The sequence below is a fragment of the Haemorhous mexicanus genome, chromosome 1 (genome assembly GCF_027477595.1).
Source record: "Haemorhous mexicanus isolate bHaeMex1 chromosome 1, bHaeMex1.pri, whole genome shotgun sequence".
NCBI classification, from domain to species: Eukaryota; Metazoa; Chordata; class Aves; order Passeriformes; family Fringillidae; genus Haemorhous; species Haemorhous mexicanus.
The window spans coordinates 16645912-16670697 of record NC_082341.1 but is presented as its reverse complement, the minus strand read 5'-3'; the positions used below and the strand labels follow the sequence as shown (position 1 = coordinate 16670697).

General features: G+C 39.5%; 1 protein-coding gene across 12 annotated transcripts in view; it reads right to left on the bottom strand.

Annotated features, from left to right (window-relative positions):
• ABI1 (abl interactor 1) overlaps positions 1-24786 on the bottom strand; it is a 77951-nt gene that overhangs the window by 17283 nt on the left and 35882 nt on the right. For 8 of the 12 annotated variants that reach the window (XM_059841444.1, XM_059841452.1, XM_059841366.1 and 5 more), the window contains exons 3-5: positions 10961-11137; positions 1208-1222; positions 389-489 (exon numbers count right to left, since the gene is read on the bottom strand). In XM_059841444.1, the coding sequence (XP_059697427.1) occupies positions 389-489; positions 1208-1222; positions 10961-11137 (293 nt within the window). The remainder of the gene's footprint in view (positions 1-388; positions 490-1207; positions 1223-10960; positions 11138-24786) is intronic. The other 4 variants (XM_059841357.1, XM_059841383.1, XM_059841387.1 and 1 more) reach the window with 1 other exon arrangement.

The following is a 24786-nucleotide window of genomic DNA, read 5'->3' as shown; positions in this document are numbered from 1 at the left end:
CACAAACAGCCACTTCATAGCTCTTCTAATATTAAGAAATGAGTAGACAAGAACTTTGCTCATAAAGTCCTTCCCTCATTGAAGCTAAAACTTGAAGATTTGTTTCTGTCACTAAGGATTTCTTCCCAAAAGTCTGGAATAACAATAGCCTGCTCATTTACCCATATTCATATTAAATCCTTCCCTGTGAAAAAAATTCTTGCAGTCATCCTGAAAACAAGAGTCAATGCAGCTGAAGGAGTTCATACAGAAGGGGATATTGTGATTTTTTTTTTTTTGCTAAAGGCAACCAGAATTGCCATCTATCCATGAATTTAAGAAACACCAGCAGCACTGGCACAATTAAAAATTTCTATTACATAGGAGGGACCAGCCAGTCCATTCTTACCCCAGAGTTCCCCGGCCTGACATGGGAGGACTTGGTGGTTTTTGTGTAGGCGGATTTGTTCTTGACAAGGTGCCAGTTCTTGCAGGCTGGTTATTTCCATGCTGAAATAAGGGAAAACATGATTTTATTTTTATAACAGAGCAGCTCTATTACTGACAGCTTTTTTTTTTTAAGTGTAAGAATATGAAGTGAGAATTCCCAGACAGCTGTCAAACAGCAAGTTTTCAGCTACACACAAGACAGACACCAGTAAATACAAAGAGTCTAAACACAAGCTTAATGTTATTTTCACTATTAATTAACAACAGACATCAGAAAGGTAGGCAATTGCAAGTTCATGCACAAATGTCTTCTATCATTTTTTTCCTTAAAGGGAAGCCACATTTGTATTCGTTGTCATTCGGATGTTAATAATTTAAATCAAACTTTAACGCTGACTGTAAAATACAGCCAGCATGGCCCAGAATTTCTCAATCGGCCCCTGCTATATGACTAGCAGAGTCATTCAGGTTGTCTGGGAAGTCTCCTGCAAAAAATGTAAGTGAAGGGAATCAAGGCATCTACTGAATTCAGAGCAAAGCACTATTTGTGTTAGAGAAATTAATGTATCTATGTATAAATGCAGATGTCAATGTATCACAGATATATTGACACGCTAAATGCTGTAAACAAAAAAAAAATAAAGCATGTTTAATCTAGATATCCTATGGAAAGCAGAAGAGAGTGTAAGAGCGCTAGTTTTCAGTTTTAATGGCTCTGCAGCCTCTACTATCAGTCACATGAGGCACTGTGGGTCAAAGGAGAAATAACACTTCTTACCTTGGCTTTTAGCCACTTAACGTTGGCAAAAAAAGGGGGGAAAAAGGTAGAAATTAATGGCAGATCCATCACAACTGATATGACAGGTTAAACTAAAGATAATTACATTTTAAAGAAATCATTTGTGTCTACTGATAAATTAGCTCATCCCAGTACACTAAGAGAGATTCTGCTGTGTCAGTTACTGAAAATTCGGTGTCTGATGAAGTGGCCACAGGAAAAGCACTCGTGTCAAAATTGAGTTTAGCAAGGCTTTGCCAGATATGTCTGCCAGGTTTCTCATGGGCAGTAAAGGGTTGAAAAGCCCTCTGCTGACCATTCAAGTCCAAAACCACACCAGTGCTATTTCAATGGCAATATGCACTTAAGAATTCGTTCACAAAACCACAGTTTAAGCAATATGCAGAGAATTGACAGGCCTGTTGCTTTTACACTTAACCTCCATATGTTTTCAAGAAATCCTAGCTGCTGCACTGAATGGTAAATAAAGAAAAGGGAATTTTTAAACAGGATGAGCAGCAGCACCTTTCACCTCTGGTTTATTGACTGAAATCTGATTCAAGCCAGCACAACGCTGGCTGCTCAAAACTGTTTTGGCAGGGATATAATGATTGTTATTCTGAAATTTTAGCTCTTAGAATCAAGTCATTATATGACTCCACTATATCATTTTAACAGCTTTCATGATTGCAGAGGAAAAAAAAAATCAAAACTTGGCCTCATGAGGAAGATGTAACATTTTAAATAAACTCAAGCCAAGTTCTCTCATTTTTGGGGGGGGAGCAAGGGGAGCATGGGTCAGGGGGATAGGCACTCATTTTTGAAAGGGTTAATTTCATCAGTTAAAAAAAAAAGGTAAATACAAATACCCAAACCAAAACAATCCCAATGCTTTTTTTGAGGTTGTTTGGAATTAAACTGTTACTTCCAGAACAAGCCTTCTCAGGCAGAGCATTTCGAACTGTGAGTTTCCATCTTCTCCTCCTCCTCCAGGAAACACAGACTAGTTTAAAGGCATCCATTAACTCAGTAAAAAAAAGTAATTAAAACATGCAATACAGCAAATATGTATTTGAGACTTCTGACAGGGTCTGCAAAACCAATGAAAAACAGCTTGCTTAGAGCTGAAAAAGTCTGGTTTACCAATCAAATAAGTTTGAAAGCCACTGCCCTTAAATTATTCATATTACAAGAATAGGAATATAAATCCTGTTCCAAAATTCAGATTAGAAAGTTTAGCTCTGGAAAGTAAATTTGAAGGTCAACGCATTTACTCCCAGCCTGGGCAGAAGTTCATCAGCAGAGTACACAGGCATTTAAACCACCTCTGTCCCCACATACTCATTTCATGGGTGAGCATGCAGATTCAGTTCCCAAGATGCCAGAGTACTCTTCCAAGTAGTGTATTTTTAAAACAGGCCTTTAGTAATGAAATTTGCTTTCTCTTCTTACAGGAATATGTGACCCTTCCCCTTACTTCACCAGCTGCCAATAGCAATGGCATAATACAAGGAATTTGTTAAAGGAAGCCAAAAAAATGAAACTCTTGGTTCTGTCCTTCCCCAGCAGACACAGCTAGAAATTTTTTCGAAGGCTTAAAAGGAAGGGTAGCATGGTTTCTTATCCACCACTACTACTAAATTTGCCTGCCTCAAAAATACAAAAGCAAAAAGCTTCCTTCCTTGCCTCCCCTTGTGCAGTGTCACTCAGCATTTATGGTACCTTCCACCCCCCTCCTAATCCCCATTATACTCTGCCTCCACTGCAGTGACAGTATGGATATCAACATGTAGCAATGATTCACTTCACCTTCCTCTTATTTCAAACCTTTCTACTGCTAAGTACACCAAACATTTCTGAAGTCCAACAGCTCTTGACCTTTATTCCTGTCTCTAGAACTACATCAGGTGAGCTTCATCTCTTTTGATACCAGTTAAACACTATACAGACAGATACACATGATTGTTCAGAAGAATTAGAAACTGTTGCCATACTGCTTTCTATATGTAAAAAAGTCTGTAGATGTCCTCTCTGTCGTTGTCAATATAAACAAGAGTCATACAGGAAAACAGAAGGCCAGAACACAAAAGGAACTGGGATTCACGTGGGAAAGCAACTCCTGATCCAAAAGACCTAAGTAAGGGGGGAAAGCAAATGAACCAAAGCAACATGAACCATATGGCTATTTAAGCATGGTTAACAAGCTAATTAATTAAGAGGAGACTTTTTTTACTTATTGGCTGAGCTTATTAGGTCAACATTCCTGCATTTCTTGGTCTGAAAACCAAACGTGATGCTTTCCAAGCAATTTAAAAACCTGCCTGGAATCAAGAACAGTTGATGCAGCAGGATCTAGACTCGGTGTGATTTGAAGAAGAAGGTGAAAAAAGGCAACAGAAAACCTAAAGGAGTGGCAGGTAGGTGCTTAATGTATATGCAAGCATCTCTCCACAAATGCCTCTAGGCCAGCCAGCCTGTTGGGAGAACATGACCACCACCAAGTGCCTGATCAGTACCAGGAAGGTCAGAGCCAGGAAGGAGGGAAGTGCAGGGCATGAGGAGGAGAAGCGGTAGCATGCACACAGTTCACAGCTTGAAGAGGGAAGAGACTGTTCTGAGAGGGTATAAAATAAGAGACAGGAGGTGTAAAATGAAAAAAGCTTAGTCAAATGAAGAGCATTGCTGAGAACTCCAGCAGAAGCTGTGAGGAGCATGATTCCATTCTCCTCCTGCTACTTGTATTACTGCACACACAGGAGACAGTTCTCAACCCAATACCAGCACCCTGGATGACACACATCAGAACAAAAACAGTCTGTAGGCTTGCTGGGGATGCTTGTGATGCTGAGGATGAGAACTAGATAGACCAGGATGTTCCCAGAAAGGAAACAGGATAGGCAGCAGGGGTTGGGGTTTCTTGCAATGATACAGCAGATCATGTTTTAAGGAAGCAAGCAGAACAACCTTGCCTTTCCAGGGAAAACCCAACATACAGTGGCTGTCCTGGATAAAGCTTTAAGGGCTGTCCCAAAACTAGGAGAAAAACCACAACCTCGGGTTCAAGAAATAAGAGTCAATGCTGCTCATTTCCAAAATGTTACAGGTAGGGCAGTGACACATCCATAGGGTTTGAACAGCATGGGAGAACAGGCTGGCCTAGGACTGAGAGCCAGCAACAGGCTGGAAAGGAGCAAAGCAATTAAGGCAACAGGCAGAACAGGTGTTTGCAACAGCCATGCAAGGCATTTGTCAAAGCCAAAATTGAGGCTGCTCCTGTAACTCATGCCAGGAATTCAAAGCACCTGGACTTTGGAACTTCAGCTGTGGGTTTGCAAGGGCAAGTAATGACTGCTAGTACCAAGAGACTTATTTGCTTAAGGCAACTCTTTTGGCAATTCCAGCATACTCAGTTCTGGTAGTCTGAAGAGTACAAAAACACCTGCTGCCAAAGGCAGTACTGCAGGTTGCTGTACCTGAGGTCAAAGGGACAAGACCAAGAATGGCATGAAAAGGAAGGGTGGGAGGAAATCAAAAGTACCCACTAGTAGTCAGAGGATGTCAAGACATCAAGGGACTCCAATGGCTGGCCTAAGGAGGCAGCCATCTAACTGTTTTTAATAGTTTTAAGGCCAAGTCACAAATCATGGGGGAATATTAGTCATGATTCAGGGAAGTGTAAATCTATCATTTGAGCTATAAACTGTGCTTGGAAAACTAGGGGTAGGGATGATTGCAAATAACTCACTTATGTGAGCAAATTTATCTGTAAGGACACAAAAGACCACCTGCACACAGAAGCAAAATCCTTACCATGCTGATATTCAGCAAGTTTCTCCTGCACATTTGAGCTATGAACTCTCCAATTTCAGAGTGCAGGAACTTCAAATCTCAATGCAGGTTGTACTTCCCCTGCTGTATTCACTTATTATTTCTCTGACTCCTGAATTTAAAGAGCCAATTCCACTATATATCCTGCCATATCTAGGAGGACTGAAAGAGGTCATTAAAGACCACCCAATATAAATGCTCTTCAGTGGAAACAAGGGTTTAAAGTGTGCCAGTCTGATCTCCATTAATAGTAGTTATCTGGCTAATGTGAAACTTTCATACATGGGGTCTGTAAAAGCAATATTCAACCTAAGACAGGTCATCTTTGAGCAATAATCACAGTTGTCAGCTACAACAGAAAAAAGCCCCACTCGGTCACTCCTGACTCTTTAGTCAACTTCCCTTTTATTTAAAAAGGTACTTCCTTTATGAATCATGGGAGAATGCCCCTACAGAAAGGCAGATGGCCAAAAGACCTTTTGAAATGCTATTATGTCTGTACAGCTAGGCAGTTCTGTACAAGATTGCCTCTTCTCTCATTGGTGGGGCAGTTCTGAAATACTACATGGTGACACAGAGCAAGAAAAACAGAAGCTGGAAAGGTGCTTGTATGTGAAGGCAGGGATTGCCTGAGGAAATGACAGAGTAAAGCACCAAGCCTAGAACATGGTTTCCTTACAGCAATCAAGATACAGAGTTTGGTAGAATATGTAATCAAAGATGTTCAGCAGGCAGATTGTATATGGGTGTCAGACACTCAGGGTAAAACACTTCTGCCACACTAGTTTTGTGCAGTTTTAAAGAAATTATGCCTGTGTCTCAATTTTCTTAGCAGAATGTCTATATTTCCTTATAGTCTATAGTAAAGCAGACTATTTTCAGGAAAGGTAGGTTTCAAATTATTATTTCTTTAAAAATTGAACATATGTAGCAAAGTCTTTCTTCAGGGAAATTTAACCTCTCCTGCTAATATTTGCAACCTAGCCATTAGTCTTCTGTTAACAGCAACCAGACGTAGTTTGTCAGTATTGCTTCTCTCCTTTTTTTTTTTTTTGTTTAGCTTTCCAATTAAAAAGCATTAGTATACAAAAACCTGTTGTGGATGACAGACAAACTTAACATTGTTCTCTCAGCACTCATGAGTCTTGTTCAGAGAAAGATACTTAGATTCCTGCTTTTAAATTGTTCAAGATTTTTCAGTTGAGTTGGTGACACTGAATCTAGCTATAATAAAGTAAGACTAGCATTAAAAAAAAAAAATCAGAAAATAAAGAGACCTCCAAGCGTTGAGTTTCCTTTGCAAACTGAAAGGCTTGAAACCTACATTATGTCAGATGACACTGGGCACACTTCTGACTTTCCAGTAGCAAGTGCCCTATGGAAAGCACACAGCATTAACACTCACAGCAGAGTCATTACAGTTGGCAACAGGAAGTTCCTTTTTCCCCCAGAGAAGCATTCTTTACCCTACAGCAATATTTACTGTTTGGCCGTGACCCCAGAGGGATGATGTGACATTAATGAAATTGGCAACATGACATCCTTTGAAGCGTGAATGTCTGACAGAGGCTGGTAAAGGGACAAAGGCAGCAGCAGCTCCAGCTCAGGAGCTCTTATCTCACTTGGCTTTTATTAGGGTGAATTATTTAAAATTTAATATTCCAGCAGCTACACATAAAAAGTCTTACCCTAAAGGGTAAGTAAGCTTGATTAGGTAGCCTTTCACCCTCACATCAGCATCTCATCTGCATTTTTGTTTTGCACTGACACAGATAAAAGCATATGGACTGCAGACAAGTAGGACATGCTGAGAAGCACAAGAGTAAGAGCAAGACTCCCTTCTCTAAGCTTAGTGTTTGTCAAGTTCTGGCCCAATCCCTACTTTAAAGGAGTCCTTCCAACTTCCATTTCCTTGAGAAAGATTTCTGAACGCTTAACTCCTGTTTAACTTTCTGGGCTCAAAGGCTTCTTACAGCTTTCATGTGCTAAATGCAAATTTCTTTATGGTGAAAAAATTACAATTTTTTCCCTTAAAAATAAAGCTGAAAAGGGATCAATCTTCATATACAATTGAAGTTTGGTTTTGAAGAACTATTAGTTCCATAAAATAAACTTAATCCAATCACAGCTATTGGGCATTTCAACTAGGCATGCACTCAACATTTTATCTGCCTTTAACCATAAGCATCATCACTTCAATTTCCTACTTAGCTGCCATTTTACAAATTGCTGCAATTCCACCTGCCTTCTATTCAAAAAGAAGATTATTATAAATTCAAAGGCCAATTTGAATTTGTTTTTAAGTGGAAATTTAAGGTTTTTAAGGCAGCTTCCAAAGCTTCCTCTTCTCCCTGCTCTTAAACTAAGGATTTTCTGTATGAGTAATTGTGTTTGACCTATTTATTTGCTGGCACAGTATTTTTTTCTTTCCTTTCACAAAAAAAAAAAAAAAAAAAAAAAAAAAAAAAAAAAAAAAAAAAAAAAAAAAAAAAAAAAAAAGAAGAGGAGGAAGGAAATGTTAAAGTAGCCTCTGCCTAATAATTTTAAACCAAGCTCTACACAGGAAGGTAGATAACAACACTTACTCTTGTTTACAAAGAATTACTTTAGCTACATTCCCATATGCCCAGAGGGTGACAGCTGAGCAACCATTTAACAGACCAGCAAAAATGCCTCCCTGAGTGTTTCTTGGAGCCATCAACATATATTTGTATTGCAAAGGAAAGCCTTCTTGCTGGCAAACCAACTTAAAATGCCCTCCTGATTTGGACTGATGCCAGCCTCGACTTCATAGACTTCATAGGGACATATATTTAAAAAAAAACAAAAAAACAACCAACTTTTGGAGACATTGTCTGTATCTGTCCCTGCAAAGGGAAGGGGCAGGGAGTGCAACAGCTGGGGCACTTTGGGGCTGCCATGGAGATTTCAGGCTGAAGGAGAAAGCACCTCTGTGATCCTAGGATGCTCTACAAAAGCTTTTCAACCAAGATCATGTTGGAGGAGGAAACAGCACTGCCTTCCAAGGAAGTGTCTCCCATCAGTGAGGAGACTGCTATGGAGAGCAGCTGCTTACCCACCACTGCCACCTCCACCCTCACCTGCCCCCACAGAAATTGCTGCATGCATGTGAGACACAGGGGGGCATGCAGAGCCCTTCTCCAAGCCCCAAGCACATGCATCTGCTTTTGCATCCTTTCTACACAGCCACAACAAGCAGAGACAAACAAAGAAAATGAAGTGTGAGTATACACACAAGGTGGTTTTGCATTTGCTCAGATGGAAGACATATGGTGAAGACAGCATTTACCCTGAGGATTATACACCTCCCTAATTTCATTATTTAACTCTGAGAGACATTATTTTTATCTATACTTTCCATATGAAACAATTCAAGATCATCCCATAAAATATACTGCATATTTAAACAACATTTTTCCTAGGATCAATATTTAAATACATAAAAGCAGAAACAGGTATAATCCAGTTGAATCCAATATCCTTGATTTCTCCTCGTATTTTTCCTTTATGTTTCTTTATCAAATCCTACACCAGAACAGAGTGCCACTAACAGCAATAAACTGTCATCTACAGATTTCAAAGTGTTGTATAATTTTTATTTAATACCTAAATGCCAATATATGTGTTGTGCTCTATCTTACTGACAGCTGGTACAACAAAAAACATTCAAGGATCTGCAAGTCCGTCAAACTGACAACTGTTCTAAGCAGATCTCAAACTTCTTTTTCTCAAGAAAAACATGGTTTCTAAGGCTTTATTGGACATGTTGCTGTCCAACTTGGGGTGAAATCTTTGCCCAAGAAAATAAGACTTAACAGAGACTGAAGCACCTTTTAAGACCACTCTGGACAAGACAAGTTTGTAATTCAGTTTATTGTATGTTCTGCCCTAACTGTAGATTCAAGAGGCAACTCACATTCTCAGCATCACCTTTCATTTGTGCTGACTTCCAGCAGGACTTGATCCAGCTTGTGAAGTTGTTTTGGTTAGATTTTCTGGTAACATCACTGCCTACATCTAGGTGACTAAGTAAGCTACTTCCATCAGAACCTTGATGTGTGTCACACTCTTGGAACCCAAGTAAAAAAATGGCTAAAACATTTAATTGTGTCATTAACTCAGGACACTGTTTTCAACAGTGTCTCTTACACATGGCAGCCACCTTGAACTACATACCTGAGGTCTGGCTGGCAGGTTATTGCATTTGTGTAACGAGCCTACATAGAAAATACCAACTCTTTCATGCCTTTGACAGGTGTAAAACAGACTTAGGTAAGTCACTTAAAGAAACATTATCAAGATATAATTTGCAGCTGTCTTGTAATTGAGTTGGCAATTTGGTTATTAAAAGAGGCTTTTTTACCTCTGAAAAGACCAAGCTTTCAGTATAGAATAAAACCACTAACATTCAAAAAGAACTCTTTACCAAAACCATTCAGTAAGAGCTGCCTAGAAATGAGTAAACAGCACCCACCAAAAAAAGAGGGTCACATGAATAAAGACAGTAGTACTCCCAAAAGCAAATACTGATATTGGAAGATGCAAAAGATAATGCTTAATAACCTCAGCCTTCATGGATCAAGCAACCTGTTTTGAGTCTTCATAACACAGGTAGTTCAGCAAAGCATCAACTTCAGAGACTAACAGTAATTATCTGACTTTTAAAGTCTTCTGCAGCACTTGATCCCTGGAGCATTTCAATGTAAAGTCAATAACCTGACATTGAATTTCTGTACTCTCCATTCGTAGAGCATTCTCCTCAAATGCAGGCTGTACTGAAAAATCAGCAGTTTCTCTGACTCCAGTGTTTCTATTTTATAGCAATTCAGAACACGTCTGTCTGTGTCAGGCTTCTACACAAGACTTATTCATCAAGACTGGCTTAATTTATTACTGAAAAACAATCCTGAGTTACAGGTTTAATACAGGTTCACCTATAAATGAAAAAAAATCAGGTAGTCTAAAGTCACTACATTAATTCATAGTCTACAGCTGTCATGGTATAGAACTGCTTTCTAACTTGTGTTGGAATTAGACTCATGTGGACATTTGGAGGGCTACTACAAAGCATGAGGTACCCTGCTCTGTGTTGTGCCAAGTCATTCCAAAGATCTGTTCTTCAAGCTCAGCAATCCAAAGGCCACATGATGGGCTGATACAGCTGCACATCAAGAGGATCTGTTATCCTCTAGAGGATACACAGGTTTTGAATAAATGCCATCGAAGAGAAGATTGTTGCAAACAGAATATACCTTGAACACCTGGTCTACAGGGATACAAAAGTGTTTTTTACAAAAAGATGACCAAGGAGCAAATGGTGTTATATTAATTCACTCCAACTACAACCATTTCAAGAGATGTAGACATTATCTTACTAAGGTTCTTATTCACAGAAAAGGAAACTTAGGCTGTCCAATGGGAATAAGACAGCAAATGCCACTGAGATTTAAAAGCAAAGTAGCCGCCCCTTTTTCTTCTGTTCACCTACCAAAAAACCCCAACCCCACCAGCCAACTTCCCCATAAGAGAGAACTTCCTTTATTTCTTTAGTTATTGAGGAAAACTGAGTGGCAGTGATAACTTAAGGCAGAGGAGGAAGTAGTCATAATTTTAAAAGTCAGTCATGGCTTTTTTGACAAGTCATAAGCCTTTGATCTTGAGCCATTATTTCCTCACACTGTGACTGTCACTTACAGTCACATGGGTAAGGAAAACATTGCTCAAAACCCCCTCACTGTAAAACAATCCATCATGCTATTGAAATGTTTGTATGTGGGAGCATATCACACCCATAATCCTTCCTATCATAAAGGAGCTAAACATTTTAGTATCAGTAACATTCTGCCCCGACCCTGTCTCCTGGTCTGTGCTATTTGGAGTCCTCAAGTGTCCAGGAGTTCTTACCTTCACGCCATGGCCAACATCATCCAGCACCGTGTAGTCTATGGGTTTTCGAATATACCTTACAGGACGTTCCATGTTCGCTGGTGCTATAATTTTGTGAGTTCTTGATGTGTTCTTATTGGTCGTCAAAATGCCTATCTCTCTGCGAGCCACCTTTTCTTTATGGATGTCCACAGTCTAGATTAAAAACAAGAAAGTATGGGTTTCTTTAGGCATTTGCTGTTTTCTTTACAGAGCTAGCTACATGTTTAGGTTTCACTGTTAGACAAAGAGTCTGAACGTTAATGCTGCTGGAAGGATGCCAGTTTATTGATGAAATGAGTTTAATCTACACAAATGTTGTAAGAAAATTACACCTTAATGAAATAACCAATATTAATAATAAAATTACAATTATATGTTACTGTTTTGACACCCTAAAGACACTATGCAGATACAGTCTTCACAGATTAACCCTCAGTGTTCTTATGACTGACACTGGTAATAAATTACTCCAACTCCACAGCTGGGAAACCAGGACAGACAAGCTAAGCAATTTGCTCAGAGCCCCGGAGGGGACTCAGCTTGGGAAGTCTGTGTGGTAATTTCTTTCAGCAAAGCCATCAGTGCATATCAGAGTGAGAGTCTGCACAGGTAGGGACTAATTTCAGCACTGGGGCTAGTTTCAGTCATACTGTTCATAGCAGCTTTACTGAAAGAATGAAACAAAGCTTTAAAGATGCAAGTAAAGGAATATAAAATATGCTGCATTTTATTCAGAGAAGAAAAAAAAAAAAGGAGACAAAGATCAGTCCAGCAGTCTGTGAAAAATCAAACTAAGCTTCACATAACAGACACATTCTTCTACAAGGAATAAAATCACAGCTTAAACCCTAGCTGAAGAACAAGTGCAAATCAAGCATTGGATGCCACAGAAGTCCCATTTCTAGGAAGCCTATTTCAAGATTCAGGGATTGAATGTACTGGTTTAAGTACCTACTAGAACCTCAGGATCTCATTGAAGGAGATGGTATCTGACAACAAAATGCCCCTTCGAGCAAAACCTCTCAAGCCACCACTTTATCCACTGAGGAAAATCAATCTTAGTCTACAAGCATCAATTCTTCCTAGAAAGGCTATCACAGAAAAAAATAGTGAAGGTTCAGAAAGAAAGAAATATCCTTGTCACCCTAAATCCTACGTCATTTAGGCACATATCTAGAAATGGTTTAATCTAAAATGAATATTGTGATAGGCAAGGTTTTGTTTAGTGAATCAAAGTCAAAGATAAAGCACCAAATTAGCTGATATTTCTGCTCCTATATAAGGCAAGATAAAAAAAAGCAAGATTAGCATTCAGGAAATTAACATTTCTAGGAAAGCCAGCATTCAGTGGTCATTGTGAAATGTCTTCAGCTTAACTGGTTTTTTCGTTAACTGGTGCACATGCTCAAATAATATTAAATTCTCCTGACTACAAAAAGAAATGAACACCTAAGACCCTTCCTTAACAGTTCTGATAGGAGGCATTGCAGATTATAAGTGGGAATACAGGTAGAGAAGCACCTAAGAACAGTGATACCAAGTAATCTTATTTTCACAGCTGCAAGCTAAATAACAGACTACTTGTAACACTGCAAAAGGTTCTTCTACTTTGAAAGCACGCAGAATCTTAATAGAAATAAGAGTTTAAATTTTCTAGAGCAATGCAAGACATTAAGTGTGTATGTCTGCATTAGCTTATTTGGAATAAATTAATTAAATATCCCAGTAAAACCTTGTAATAAGCTTTATCATTCTAAATGCTCACACTCTGAAAAACCCCTAAGTCAGGAATTTTAAAAATGCCTTTCCAAATAAGACAGTCCAATACACCAAGTATTTACCTACATCAGTATCAGGTATCACCCACTGCACCCATGTTTTCTCTGGCAGCCAATTTCACAGATGAGAGAATGAAGACTAAAGAATGAGATTAGTCTAATGCAGCTATCATTTGCTCTTTTCCTTTCAGAGACTGAAACATACATATCAGATCTGCCTTTTCAGTGTTTTCTCGATCTTGCTGAAAGAATTATGAGGGCTGTGCTACATGTTCATCTCTCTTCCATTTTTTCTGCACAACCTGAACCTTTCTGTACAATGATAACAACAGATCTCAAACCATCTTACAAAACTCTTAAATAATAAGCAACTCTCCATATTTTGTAATACATGAGCACTGCATAAGAGAGAAAAAGAACCAATTTTAAAGTCCCCTGAATAACATAGCAATTTAGGAGGCTGAAAACACCAATTTAAAAAACATACAACAATGTTTCAAAGTAGGGTTCTCTAAAATACAGCTAGGTCCCTAGAAATAAATCCATGCTTCTACTTAATCCTCACAAACCAAATCTGTTGTTACTAAGAAACTCATTTTTTGTTCAGTGGCAGGACAAAAATGCATCTTTATACTAAGAGTTCTCTTAACACTGACATCAAAAGAAAAAAGACAAAACAAAACAAAGCCCTTCAGAATACAAAAAAAAAGGCATCTTTTTCTAGCAGGTAGTCCATGAAACTTACTTTTCCTCCCTGCAATGGACAATGAAAGTTCTGTAAGTTACTGGAACAGAGGGTAAGAAATTCCAGGAACAGATGCTGTACCATACATGCTTTGGAAACTGACTCAAGTACTATTGCAACAAATTGCTGTTAATAAAAATATCTCTTAGAACAGGAAAATACTATGTATTAATTTTATCAGACAGCTTATTCAAAATTAAGTATGGAGCAGTGATTTGTAATGTCTTGGCATGAATTTCAGTGAGAAAGAGAAGAGTATCTGTACCATAGTGCAGGGCCAGCAACAGGGCACATATGTAAATCCTGAAAGGCATTTAGATGTGCCTGTGCAAGAGACTAATTTGCTCTTCAAAGCAAACAAGACTTCAACTCCTACCACATCTGGTGCACTGGAAAAGCAAGGCAGGATTTTACCCCAATGCAAAACAAAGGCTCACAGCATATGCTCTGCCCAAAGCAATAGGCTGCTGTCAGAGCTACCAGACAGCATCATACCTCTCCAAGAAATTACTGGGCTTTTTTTAGATCTGCATATTATTAAGTTTTATGTGAACATTATGCAAAACAAAGCACACAACAATTGGTCATTCTTCTGTTTTCATTTCTATCTGCTTAATGCTTATGTGGAAGTTTATTGTTTAGTCATATGTGATATTTTTCACTTTCAAAAGAGGAAAAACTCAACACACAAGCAAATTTTAGTAGGACAGCAAAGCTTCCCAGCCAGTCAACAGTTAAATTTCCAAGAAAGACAAGCCACATATACCAGGTAACAGCCAAAACAGACCATTCCCAAAGCTCTGATCACACTTGACATCTGCAGCTATGAGTGTTCTGATATGGTAACAAGACAGCTGAACAGTAGCTGGTTTGTGATTTCATGCACAAAACCTGCTTTTAGATACCAAACATGGAGAGGAGCAAAGTATGGCTAACTGGCATGGGTTAGCACAGGCTAACAGGCACTTGCAAGCAGTCAGACCAGCTTCAGGTATCTCTGACCTAGGCTGAAACAAATACATTGCATAATTTTAAAATTTGGGAAAAGAGCAGAGATTTTCACTCCTAGACAACATAATCCAGTGAAACAAAGCCCAGCTTTGTATTGATTTGGAGAAGAGGGAAAAGACAGTCTTTCCAGAAGCACAGTGTGCTTCCTTTGGGAAGCAAATTTAAATAAACTCGTCAAACAAATCCCTTTGCCATTACAACTGAGTGCCAGGGACTATGCCAGCTAATCAGAAGCTTGGAGGTTGAAGGAACTGTTAATTATTAGCTGACTCCACTATTTGTCTTCTTTAAATCATATAAAATTAAAAAAAAAAAAAAACAGCAGACAGTTGAACAACAGGATGTAGAGTTAACATTTAACTGTTTGCTTCCTTATAAGTAGCCTCAAGGCCAAGTGAAGCAAAGCAATGATACAGCAAATAGTTGTTCCTTTATTATCCTGTGCTGCAGATACCACTCTACTCATGTGCTAGAGCATGCTAGCCCAGAACAAACAATTTACAATAGAGACTGAAGTATCTCTGGCCAAGCTAATATAAGGGTATCTAGATATTTTAATAAAGCTCATACATATGGGGTTATTAAAATAAAAAAGGAAAAAGGAAAACAAAATCCTTTTACTCTTGAACCACTGCAACTTATGAGTTTAAGGAAGAGCAAAAAGTCACTTCAAGGACTTTTCCTTTGTCTTAAAAATCTAACATTCAAACACATAAGACGCAAAAAAAAAAAAAATCCTAAGGTTACTTTTAATGACAGCTTTTCAGGCCATTTTATGCAATACTTCTAAAAACTTTCACATCATACCAAATGCTCTGTGCCACACAGATCTGCAAGCCAGTAACTTTTCAATTTTTCCCTAAACTCACTCAGAGAAGAAGGAATGAAGGATCACAATCCACAGACTTCCTTAAGATGCCAATTTCTCTAAAGCAAGGAGACAAGGAAGACTAAGCAAATGTTACTGGCAACAGTTTTCTGTAATTTTGACATTGTTTCTCTTTTTTGCTTTTCAGTTTGTAGTAAAATATAGGGTTGGGTCTCTTACTAACACTTTATTTCAGGCAAGTAGAGCCCTGATTACAGGGCATCAGTGCTATACATATCTAAATGTCAGCAGAATAGATTACAATTACTTTATACAAACAAAACCCAGACATATCAGCCATACAAGCAGCATGACCTGCTACCACCTGGCACCCCCATCTTCCTACTGCACTTGCTGTAATCACATGTCCTGAGGCTCAGCAAACTGTTCTGCACAAACTTGGTGCTGTACTTCCCAAAGGAATCTGCTCCACACCTCAAGTCCTGTGTGCACTTTGGGGCAGCTCAATGCAAGGACAGACTATCAGAGTGTGTCCAGAGAGGGGTGACCATGATGGTGAAAGGTCTCAAGGGAAAGCCATACAAGTGGCTGAGGACACTTTGCTTCTTCAGCCTTGAGAAGTGAAGGCTGAGGGGTGCCCTCATCACAGCTGACAACTTCCTCAAGGGGGGCAGCACCTCAAAGGAAGGTGCTCATCTGCTCTGGTGAGCAGCAATAGGATATAAGGAAATGAAAGGAAGCCATGTCAGGGGAATTTCAGACTGGACATTAGGAAAATATTCTTCACTGAGAGGGTGGTGGGTCACTGGAACAGGCTTCCCAGGGAAGTGGTCAGAGTCTCGAGCCTGTCAGAGTCCATGGAGCACCTAGATGACACTAAGTCATGGTTGAGAATTAGGGAATTGGACTCAATGATCCTTATTGGTCCCTTCTAACTTTAAATGATTGTATGCTAAACACTGCATCATTGAATTCCAAGTTAATGGAGTGAACATTATTTCATCCATTCTATACCTGAACAGCGAGATTCTCTTAACCAAAGGGCAGTATAAGATAAAAGAACTGCATAAGGAAAAAAAACCCTAAAGACCTCTAGTCAAAGACAAGCCAGTTGGAACACCAGATTTGACATATCACATCACAGCAATCCATCAAATACAGCATCTTCTTTCAGAAGAAACTGTGCCTGATGTGACACAAAATACTGGGCAAAGGCATAGATTTCAGACTGAACTTTATCAATAGAACTATGCAATGCATGGGACAGTGAGTGGTGCAGAGAAAATTTTGTTTCCTTCCTCAACCTCTGGTACAACTGTCTGTATTCCAAGCTTACCTCTTTATGTTTCAATATGAAAGGTAGCATCTGTTCTACTGCCCACAAGAAATTAGCCATAGTTTCAGATTTGGTTGGTCATACATAGCAGTAAAACACACATAGTTAAAAACTTTGTAACACAAATATTTTCTACAAGTTCACACACCCAGACTATAAAGTGTATTAACCAAAGGAAACAACTTAAGAAACAAATGCTAAGGTGCATTTCAGCATCCCTTAAATCCCTTAATAAATAAAACAACCCAAACCCTCACTCTTTGCAATTTGTTCCTAAACCCAGCTTTAATATTAATCATCCTCTATATCCTTAATATTAATCATCCTTTAATATTGTCATCCTCCAAAAATACAGATTTCATTGTCTTCCAATACAGTTCATACAATAAGCTTCCCTGAAAGGAAAATACACCAGTGAGAATAAGAACATCAGCTTGCTCTGTTTTAGAAATACAAATTTATTCCACTGCTACTTCCAGAAAGAAAGCATATTTAGTAAGACCTTTTAAATAAATGAGTTATGGTTGAGTAAAGGCACTGAAGAGACCTGGACAATGCACGTTGCACAGGCCACCTGCAAAGAAGTCAGTCTGACCTACAAAAAGAACAACGAAATCCCCAGCTTTAATGAGCTCAGTCAGACAGCTGACTTCTTCAGTGAGAGCACCATTTTATACTGTTATCTTGTAAAGAAAATTCAACACAGGGAAATGTGAACATATTTAAACTGCAAATAAATATTCTACAGAGAAGAACAATTATGGGCTCAACGCACATCAGGCATGAAAAAGCTCAAGTGAGTAGTTTGGGGTTTTATGACATCATGTACAATCAGATATTGACACAATGTTATAAATTACATATTTCACTTCATGAAAGTGCTAGTAACTCAAGTATTTGACTTGAAACTATTGCTTACGTATTGTCTGACCCCCACCAAGATACTGCTCAAGAAACTCAAGAAGTTTACCTATAGAAATAAAATAGTTTACTTCCCCCTCTTGTCCAGGAGAGCCCAAGCACCAAGCAGGCCTGGCCTCACGGGAGACACGGAGAGCAGAGCATGGGCACAACTGGCATCTGCCACCCTTGTTCATCACTGTGCACACACACTTATTCCATGGGCATCTCCTCCAAAGTATGAGGCTGGACTGCATTGGGAACTGTAGCCCCCAATTCCATTGACTAGAAACTGTTTGAATACCCCAGCTGTGACCACACCAACTCAGTTACAGACCAAAACTAGTCAGTTTGGTGAGCCCCTTCCCAGTTCTTCAGCACAGACACCTGGTTAACCAACAACTGAGAAGCATATAAAAAAACTGAAAGAAACTTTGACCGAAGTACTGCTCTGTTATCAGGGACTGGTGGAGTCAATCCTGTCTCCTAAGGCAGAAGACTGATGCAATCTTCTATTATGCCCAGCGGGCTATCAGTTGTGTGAAATTCAAGTTCCTAGTCAGCCCTGAACAAATGTCATATGAAGGCACCATTCTAGAAGCTTTATATTGGTTATCTTTCACTTTCATAATAAAAAGGGGAGTGGCCCTTCTTACCATTCCCTCTTCAAGAGATGATTTCAAGATATTTTTAACAGCCTCTTGGACAGTAACCAGAATCAAGTCTGCTAAAGCACTGCCTATTTATCAATTTATCAGTGAATCCACAGAAGAAACCCAGTGCTAGCAACAAGCAACAGTTACTAGAGGAAAAGAAAAAGGGAGATGCATTTTCCAGTTCCCCAAATTCCTTTAAGAATGTAAGGATTTCAAGACCTTTTTATTTCACATAAACAATCCTTCAAGCCAATTTTCACAAAATAGTTGCCTTAACACCACTACATAAATTCATTTGAGAATCCTCAGAATATCCTGCCATGTCTTTTGAACCTGCACCATGAAATTAAGGTTTCCTATCACTCTGAAGCATTTGGACATCCGAGTTTCACCTTGTGTGTTTGTATTGTATGGGGTGCTGGCAATGTAGGAGGCAACTGAAATAGATTTAAGAGTTGTATTTCCAGAGCTGGAAACCCAGCAATGGTTTTGGTAGGTTTATAGATAGAAGTTTCTCACTCATTCTCGTCAACATACAGACAAGTGACACAAGTGACAATAGTAGGACAGGCTCTCCAGAAAGCTTCATCTCCTGAAGTCCTGGTAAATCCAGGCCTCTTAAGGTAAAAGGTTAGAGGAGCCAGATAAGCCATATCTCATGTAATCTGATATGCCACCTTCCTTTTCCTGCACAGAGGGCTCACATTCAAGAGCTTTTACAGATTGACACGATGAACTAAGGCCATCAATACAGATATATACAGCAACTTTCACAGTCCATATAAAATGTTTGTCACCAGCAGAGGGGGAAAGGCACTAAAGACAAAGGAAAAAAAATTGAGAGAAATACTGAGTCCCACTTCCAGAAGTAACTCATACCTAAAGGCACACTTTCAAAACACATTTCTATACATAAAATAGAAATATATATAGAAAAATTAAATCACAATGCTAACAATGCATTTTACTAAAATTATCCAATGGAGAGAAGGGTTTAAAAAGTGTTGATTGTGGGCCTTATTTTGACTGTCTGTCACTATGTCTTCAATTATGTCTGAACACAGATCATTATGTATCAGTTTGATCCTGTGGAGCTAGCCCCTGATTTGGAATTTACATCTTTTTTTATATACACCAGCAATTTTTCTCAGATTCTCCTAGCAGTTGACATTGGCATAAAGCAAACCATATTTCAGCAACACTTGCAGATATAAAATATCTCCACATAGATTTGTTTTTTCATGGATTTCTGGACAGCTATAGGGGGTGAGTGGTCAGGTAGTGAAGTATACCAGACATCCCATTTACTCAGGACTGTATGCTCTTAGAATTCAGAAGCATAGAATATAAAACAATAATGCAACACAGTTTCATAGCAAGTTTAAGCTGTATTCATTTCAAGGCATACTGAACAAAAACCAGATTCCTGACTAACAGAACATGTCTTTACAAGTGTTTAAAAAAGAAAAAAAGTGTGGTTAAAATCAAGAAACTGAAAACAGAAGCTAGAGAAACAGGCTTAAAGATTACCAGCCATAGACAAATAGCCCCACCATTAGCCTCTCTTCCAGAAGGAAGACTAGGATTCACTGAGAATTAGACCCCAACTGGATCCCAATTTCCACAACACAACCTGTGGAGTGACACATACACCTATACAACAGCACAAAAAAGGAAAAAGAGAGACTTGTTCAGCTGAAGGATTATTTCTGTAGATGCTTTTCAGAGTATCCTATTGTCAAATCTAGTCATGCACTCTGCTGGAGAAGCTGAGCAGAAAGGGGACACAGGGCAAGGACAGACCAGAGGGGCTGGGAACGGGTACACAGCATTCTAGCACAGTAATCAGAGCAAAGAAACCAGCCCACTCGTCCAAGAGCCAGACTTGAGTTCATTCCTGGTTTTTTTTTTTTTTTTTTCCCCCTGGTGCCAAGTGCAAATGGGAGGACTGCTATGGAGGATACATATTCATCCCTCAGAGAGCACTGAAGGAAAGGAGATTCTCACATTATTCTCTTAATGGTTATTTCAGGCACGTTCATGTGAGAGGCTGATCAGATAAAATGGGGCACCTGACAGAAGCCAGTAGGTCTCACCTGTGAAATGCCACCTCACAGAATTAGGGTCTGTGAATGAGAAACATCTTTGGAGAGACACAAGGAAGTCTCATCACACCCTCACCCCCTGCTCCCCACTTTCCCCAACTGAAAGGAAGATGATGTCAACAGAGAGCATAAGGAGGGGAGGTCCACAGAGCATCTCTGGGAACAGGGAGAGGAATGTGGGAAGTAAGACTGGCAGATGGCAACTGAAGGCAAACGGAGTATGAGTCCTACAGAGGAAGGCATTTTTAACAGCTCTAGAGAGGCCCTTCTTATGGAAAGAAAACAGTTAAGACAACAGCCCTCCCCTCCTCTCCGCTGCATTGGTGAAATGCCAGAAGCACTTTGCTAAAGTTCACATAAGCATGGGGGAAATGGAACTTCAAACATCTGGAGTATGAGGTCAGACAGCGCTGCAGAAGCAGCTGGCCCCGCACGCAAGAGGCGGCTGGCTGCCAGCATGTCAGCCAGTGAAGAGGTGGGATGGGGCTGTGGATAAAAGCAAGAGCCTGGAAAACAGCAGATTGAAGTTCTATTCCTGGCTCTGCCAGACTTCCTGTGCTATGCCAAGCAAGGAGCTTTGCTGCTTGGGCTTGGAGCAATGCACCTGCACCAGGATCAGACAGGGTACAGGTGGGCGCAGGTACAGGCAGCACTGCCACAGCTGCCTGCTCTGGGCACAGTGACAGACAGCCCAGATTTCTCTGTAAAACTCTGTTCCACTGATGTTTTTAATTGCTAATAAAAACCCACAACTGAGTTACAGATAACACTTCCTGTGCTTTGGCAAAACCTACTGACAATTTTAACCATCTGAGCAAACTGAATGTTCATACACTGCAGTAAGAAGTCTGTTATGAACATTATTTATTAAAAAAAACCCACTAGCCCTCTAGCCCTGTGATATATGTTTATATGGAGTAAAACAAGTTTTTTGTGTTCTAGATAAACTTTTCTTTCAAATGCAACTGCTATCTCAATACTTTCTTCAAGAGCTTGAGTATAATAAACAGAAAAAAATGCATCACTAATGAACATCTCTGTGGGAAGACAGAGAAGAGGACACAAGGCATTTAACTTCACTTGCCTCTTAAAGTCTATGGCTTTTCAGCACCCAATGTCAGGAGTGGGGGAAGAGAAAGAAATAACTTCCATGGTGTTATTCCCAGTTCTGACACAAAATCCCTGATCACTCTAGAATATGGTTTCCAGTATTTGCAGGAGGTTCAGCTGTGGCTGAACCCCACACCCCACCACTTCAGAAGCGCTGCACAACAGGAAGTACAGACCCAGCTCTGCATCAGATCAAAACTACTGCACATGGCAAATTAACAACTGGTAACCATTCACTTGAGTTTCACACTGCCACAAACAGCTTTTTAAATGTCAGTTCTTTTACTCAGCCTTTCCTCTGGCCCCCACCTCCCCTTCACCAAGACAGGATTCCAATAAGAGAACTCTCAAGGTACACCCCCTCTCCTCTAGCGTTCTACACAGTGAACTGAACAGACATTTCAATGCTTAACTAACACCAGTTGCTGATTAAAATCAGTCTTTAAATTGGAAGACACTTCAAAAGCAAAGTGTTTCAACAGTACAAACTGATGGATTTTTGACAGAACAACATTTGGGATGTGTAGTCATGTTACATTCGTATTCAGCCCTAAAAAGCAGATAAATGCTTTTGATTATGCAAAGTCAAAATTCCAGCTGTATGTGCAACTGTACTTCAGTCTGTGAAATTAGATATCAGTAACTTCAATTTATTTTTTTTTGGGGTATTCCTGAAGATATGCATGACTAAGTCAATTCAAAAGAAAAAAAGAAGAAAAAGAAATCGCTTATGCAAGCTTCCACATAAGAGCTCCAGCATATTAAAGTAGCTGATTGAGTACCTCTTTTCCTTACTGGAAGCAATGCACTTGTCTAGAATTAAACAAAACACACAAACCTAAAAATACTTTTGACTGTAGGAAAGCACAACAGAAAGGAAAAATTAAATGGCTTCTTCAGTAGTTTAGACTCACTAAAGAATCACCATGGGAGTAGAACAAAACTGTATGTCAAACAAAAAGCATTTTGTGTGCCAAAAAAAGCAACTTCATAGGAGATGAACATGTGCAATTGCAAAGAGCACTGCAGGTGGCTGAAAAAGAAACCATCTAAAAAAAGCCTACAAAAAATAAACTCAACAGAACAAGTCTGAATTTTCTGAAAGTTTGTCTGAGGTAAGAGGCTGATGAAGCTGTAACAATGATGAGTCAGAATGCTCATGCCTGAACAACAAATAAAAAAAAGCCCAAAGCCCAATACTTCACATTTAGTTGTTAGTTGGCAAGTCAAATGGGGAAGAGCATGGAACAGAACCCATGCCAACAGAAAGTGAACTAATACTGCCTTAGCCTTAATGTATCACCTCTTCAGTGCTTTATTGAATCAGCTCTAATAGCAAAAATGAAATATTTTCCAATAACAAAGGTTATGTTATGTGGAGGGGATAGTGGATTTATTGTATATTTCAAAATTACTATTATGCTAAAGAGTAAAAAAACTCACACATAAAAGCTATTCTCATTTATCACATCCATTTAATTGAAAGTGGTCTGGATTAATTTTCAGACACATTTTTCTTAAAACAAGAAAATCCCAACCACCAAATGACCTAAAACCAACTAAAAAATACACATACGCACACAAATTCACAAACACATACACAAAAATGCCTCTCCCAAGCATCCCCCTTCTCCACATGAATTCAGGCCTATGAGATGCCTAAGTTCTGACAGATGTCTGACAGTTCTCAGAGAGACTGTTTCCCCCACACATAAAACAAGGACAACGTATGCTGGAACGACGATGAGTGTCCTTTAGCTACCTGCAGACATAGTCTGATAACAAATCACCCAAGGCACAATGTTCCTTCTATCCCTCTTTGATCATGTCATCTGATGGCAGTGATACAAGCCAGTGGAACATGTGCTGGTTTCCAGCTGGGTCAGCACTGCACCAGGAGTAACTCAGGAGTATTAATTCACCAGCCATCACGTGGCTAAAGGCCACACTATCTTCATCACAAACTCTCTTGCATTAGTGCCACAAACACACCTTACCCTCCATGAAATGTCTATTTCTCATTTCCTAAATGTTTGAGGGTTGAATATTCCACTTTGCCCAGAAGAGAACTACTAAAGTTCTGGAGTTTTAAAAGATTTTTTTAATAAAACAGTAGGCAAGATGCTACAGCAAACAGCTTTGGTGCAGCACTACGAGGTGCTACTCCAATGGAATGATAACCAACAACAAGGATTTGTTTCCTCTTGTCCCCCTGCCCATCAGTAAATAGGGTGGCAGGAACAATCCTCTACCACTAGAGATTCCAATCTAAAAGTTTTCAGTACACATATTCTACTTCACAGTTCACTTACTACTCACATTACTATCTTCTGCATATTCTTGTAGCAAAGAGGTCTTCCATGTCCCTTAAATACCAAAACAATCTGGATCTGACAAGTTTCTTGCTTTCGTTTACAAAGACAAACATAGAACAAAATGGATCAACTTCCTTACACTGCCTGTCCTTTCTCAAACCCCCTTCAGCAAAAGGTATATCAACAGAGGACAACATTAGAAGGATTATGAACTTCCATCAGCTCAAACTTAAAATACTCAGGCAAAAAAGGAGAGTTGACAAAAATTCCCTCAGATGTTTCCTAAGACTGTGCTACTATTTTGGACTGAGTCATACAGACTTGCAATTTGGGATATATTAAGTAAAAGCAGAAGACAGACAAGCAAATCACAAGTATGTATGACATTTACCAGTTTAACAGAGTGGGAAGGAAGGGCCAAGGCAGAGATGGAATTGCTAAAGCTGCTCTAATTCTCCATTGCCATTTTTATTTCCACACAGAACTCAAACAGGAAGTTGCACACTGTTTCTGTAAATGGATTTCCCTTAGCCTCCCAACTCTTGGCCACAACTGATCTGAAATACTGCGGTTCTGCCTCTTGGTAACATCCAGGTGGCCTCCGAAGTCCCAGCAGCACTTACCCCATACTGAGCCACAACCTTATCCACCCTAAACTTTTTCTAACTGAGGCAGGGCATACTGGCAGAGGGAGTCTGGCCTAAGAAGAAGCTGTGCCATAATTCAGCCCCTCCACCAGGGTCACACCTCAGGCCTGCACATGCACACATCCAAAATTGAGATCTTGACCTCATCCTGGGTAAGAGCACCTGAACACAAACATTGCAGCCTGATGGCAGGTTAAGAGACAGGGCAAGTCTTGAAGAGAAGTCTTGTGTGTAGGCACAGAGACACACAGTCACACCACTATGTCCCTGCTACTGAATGTATCATCCTACTACTGCTACAGTCATTAAGACTGATAATGTGCTCAGAAATCAGCAATTTCCACTGTGCAGTTATTAGCATATTGATTAA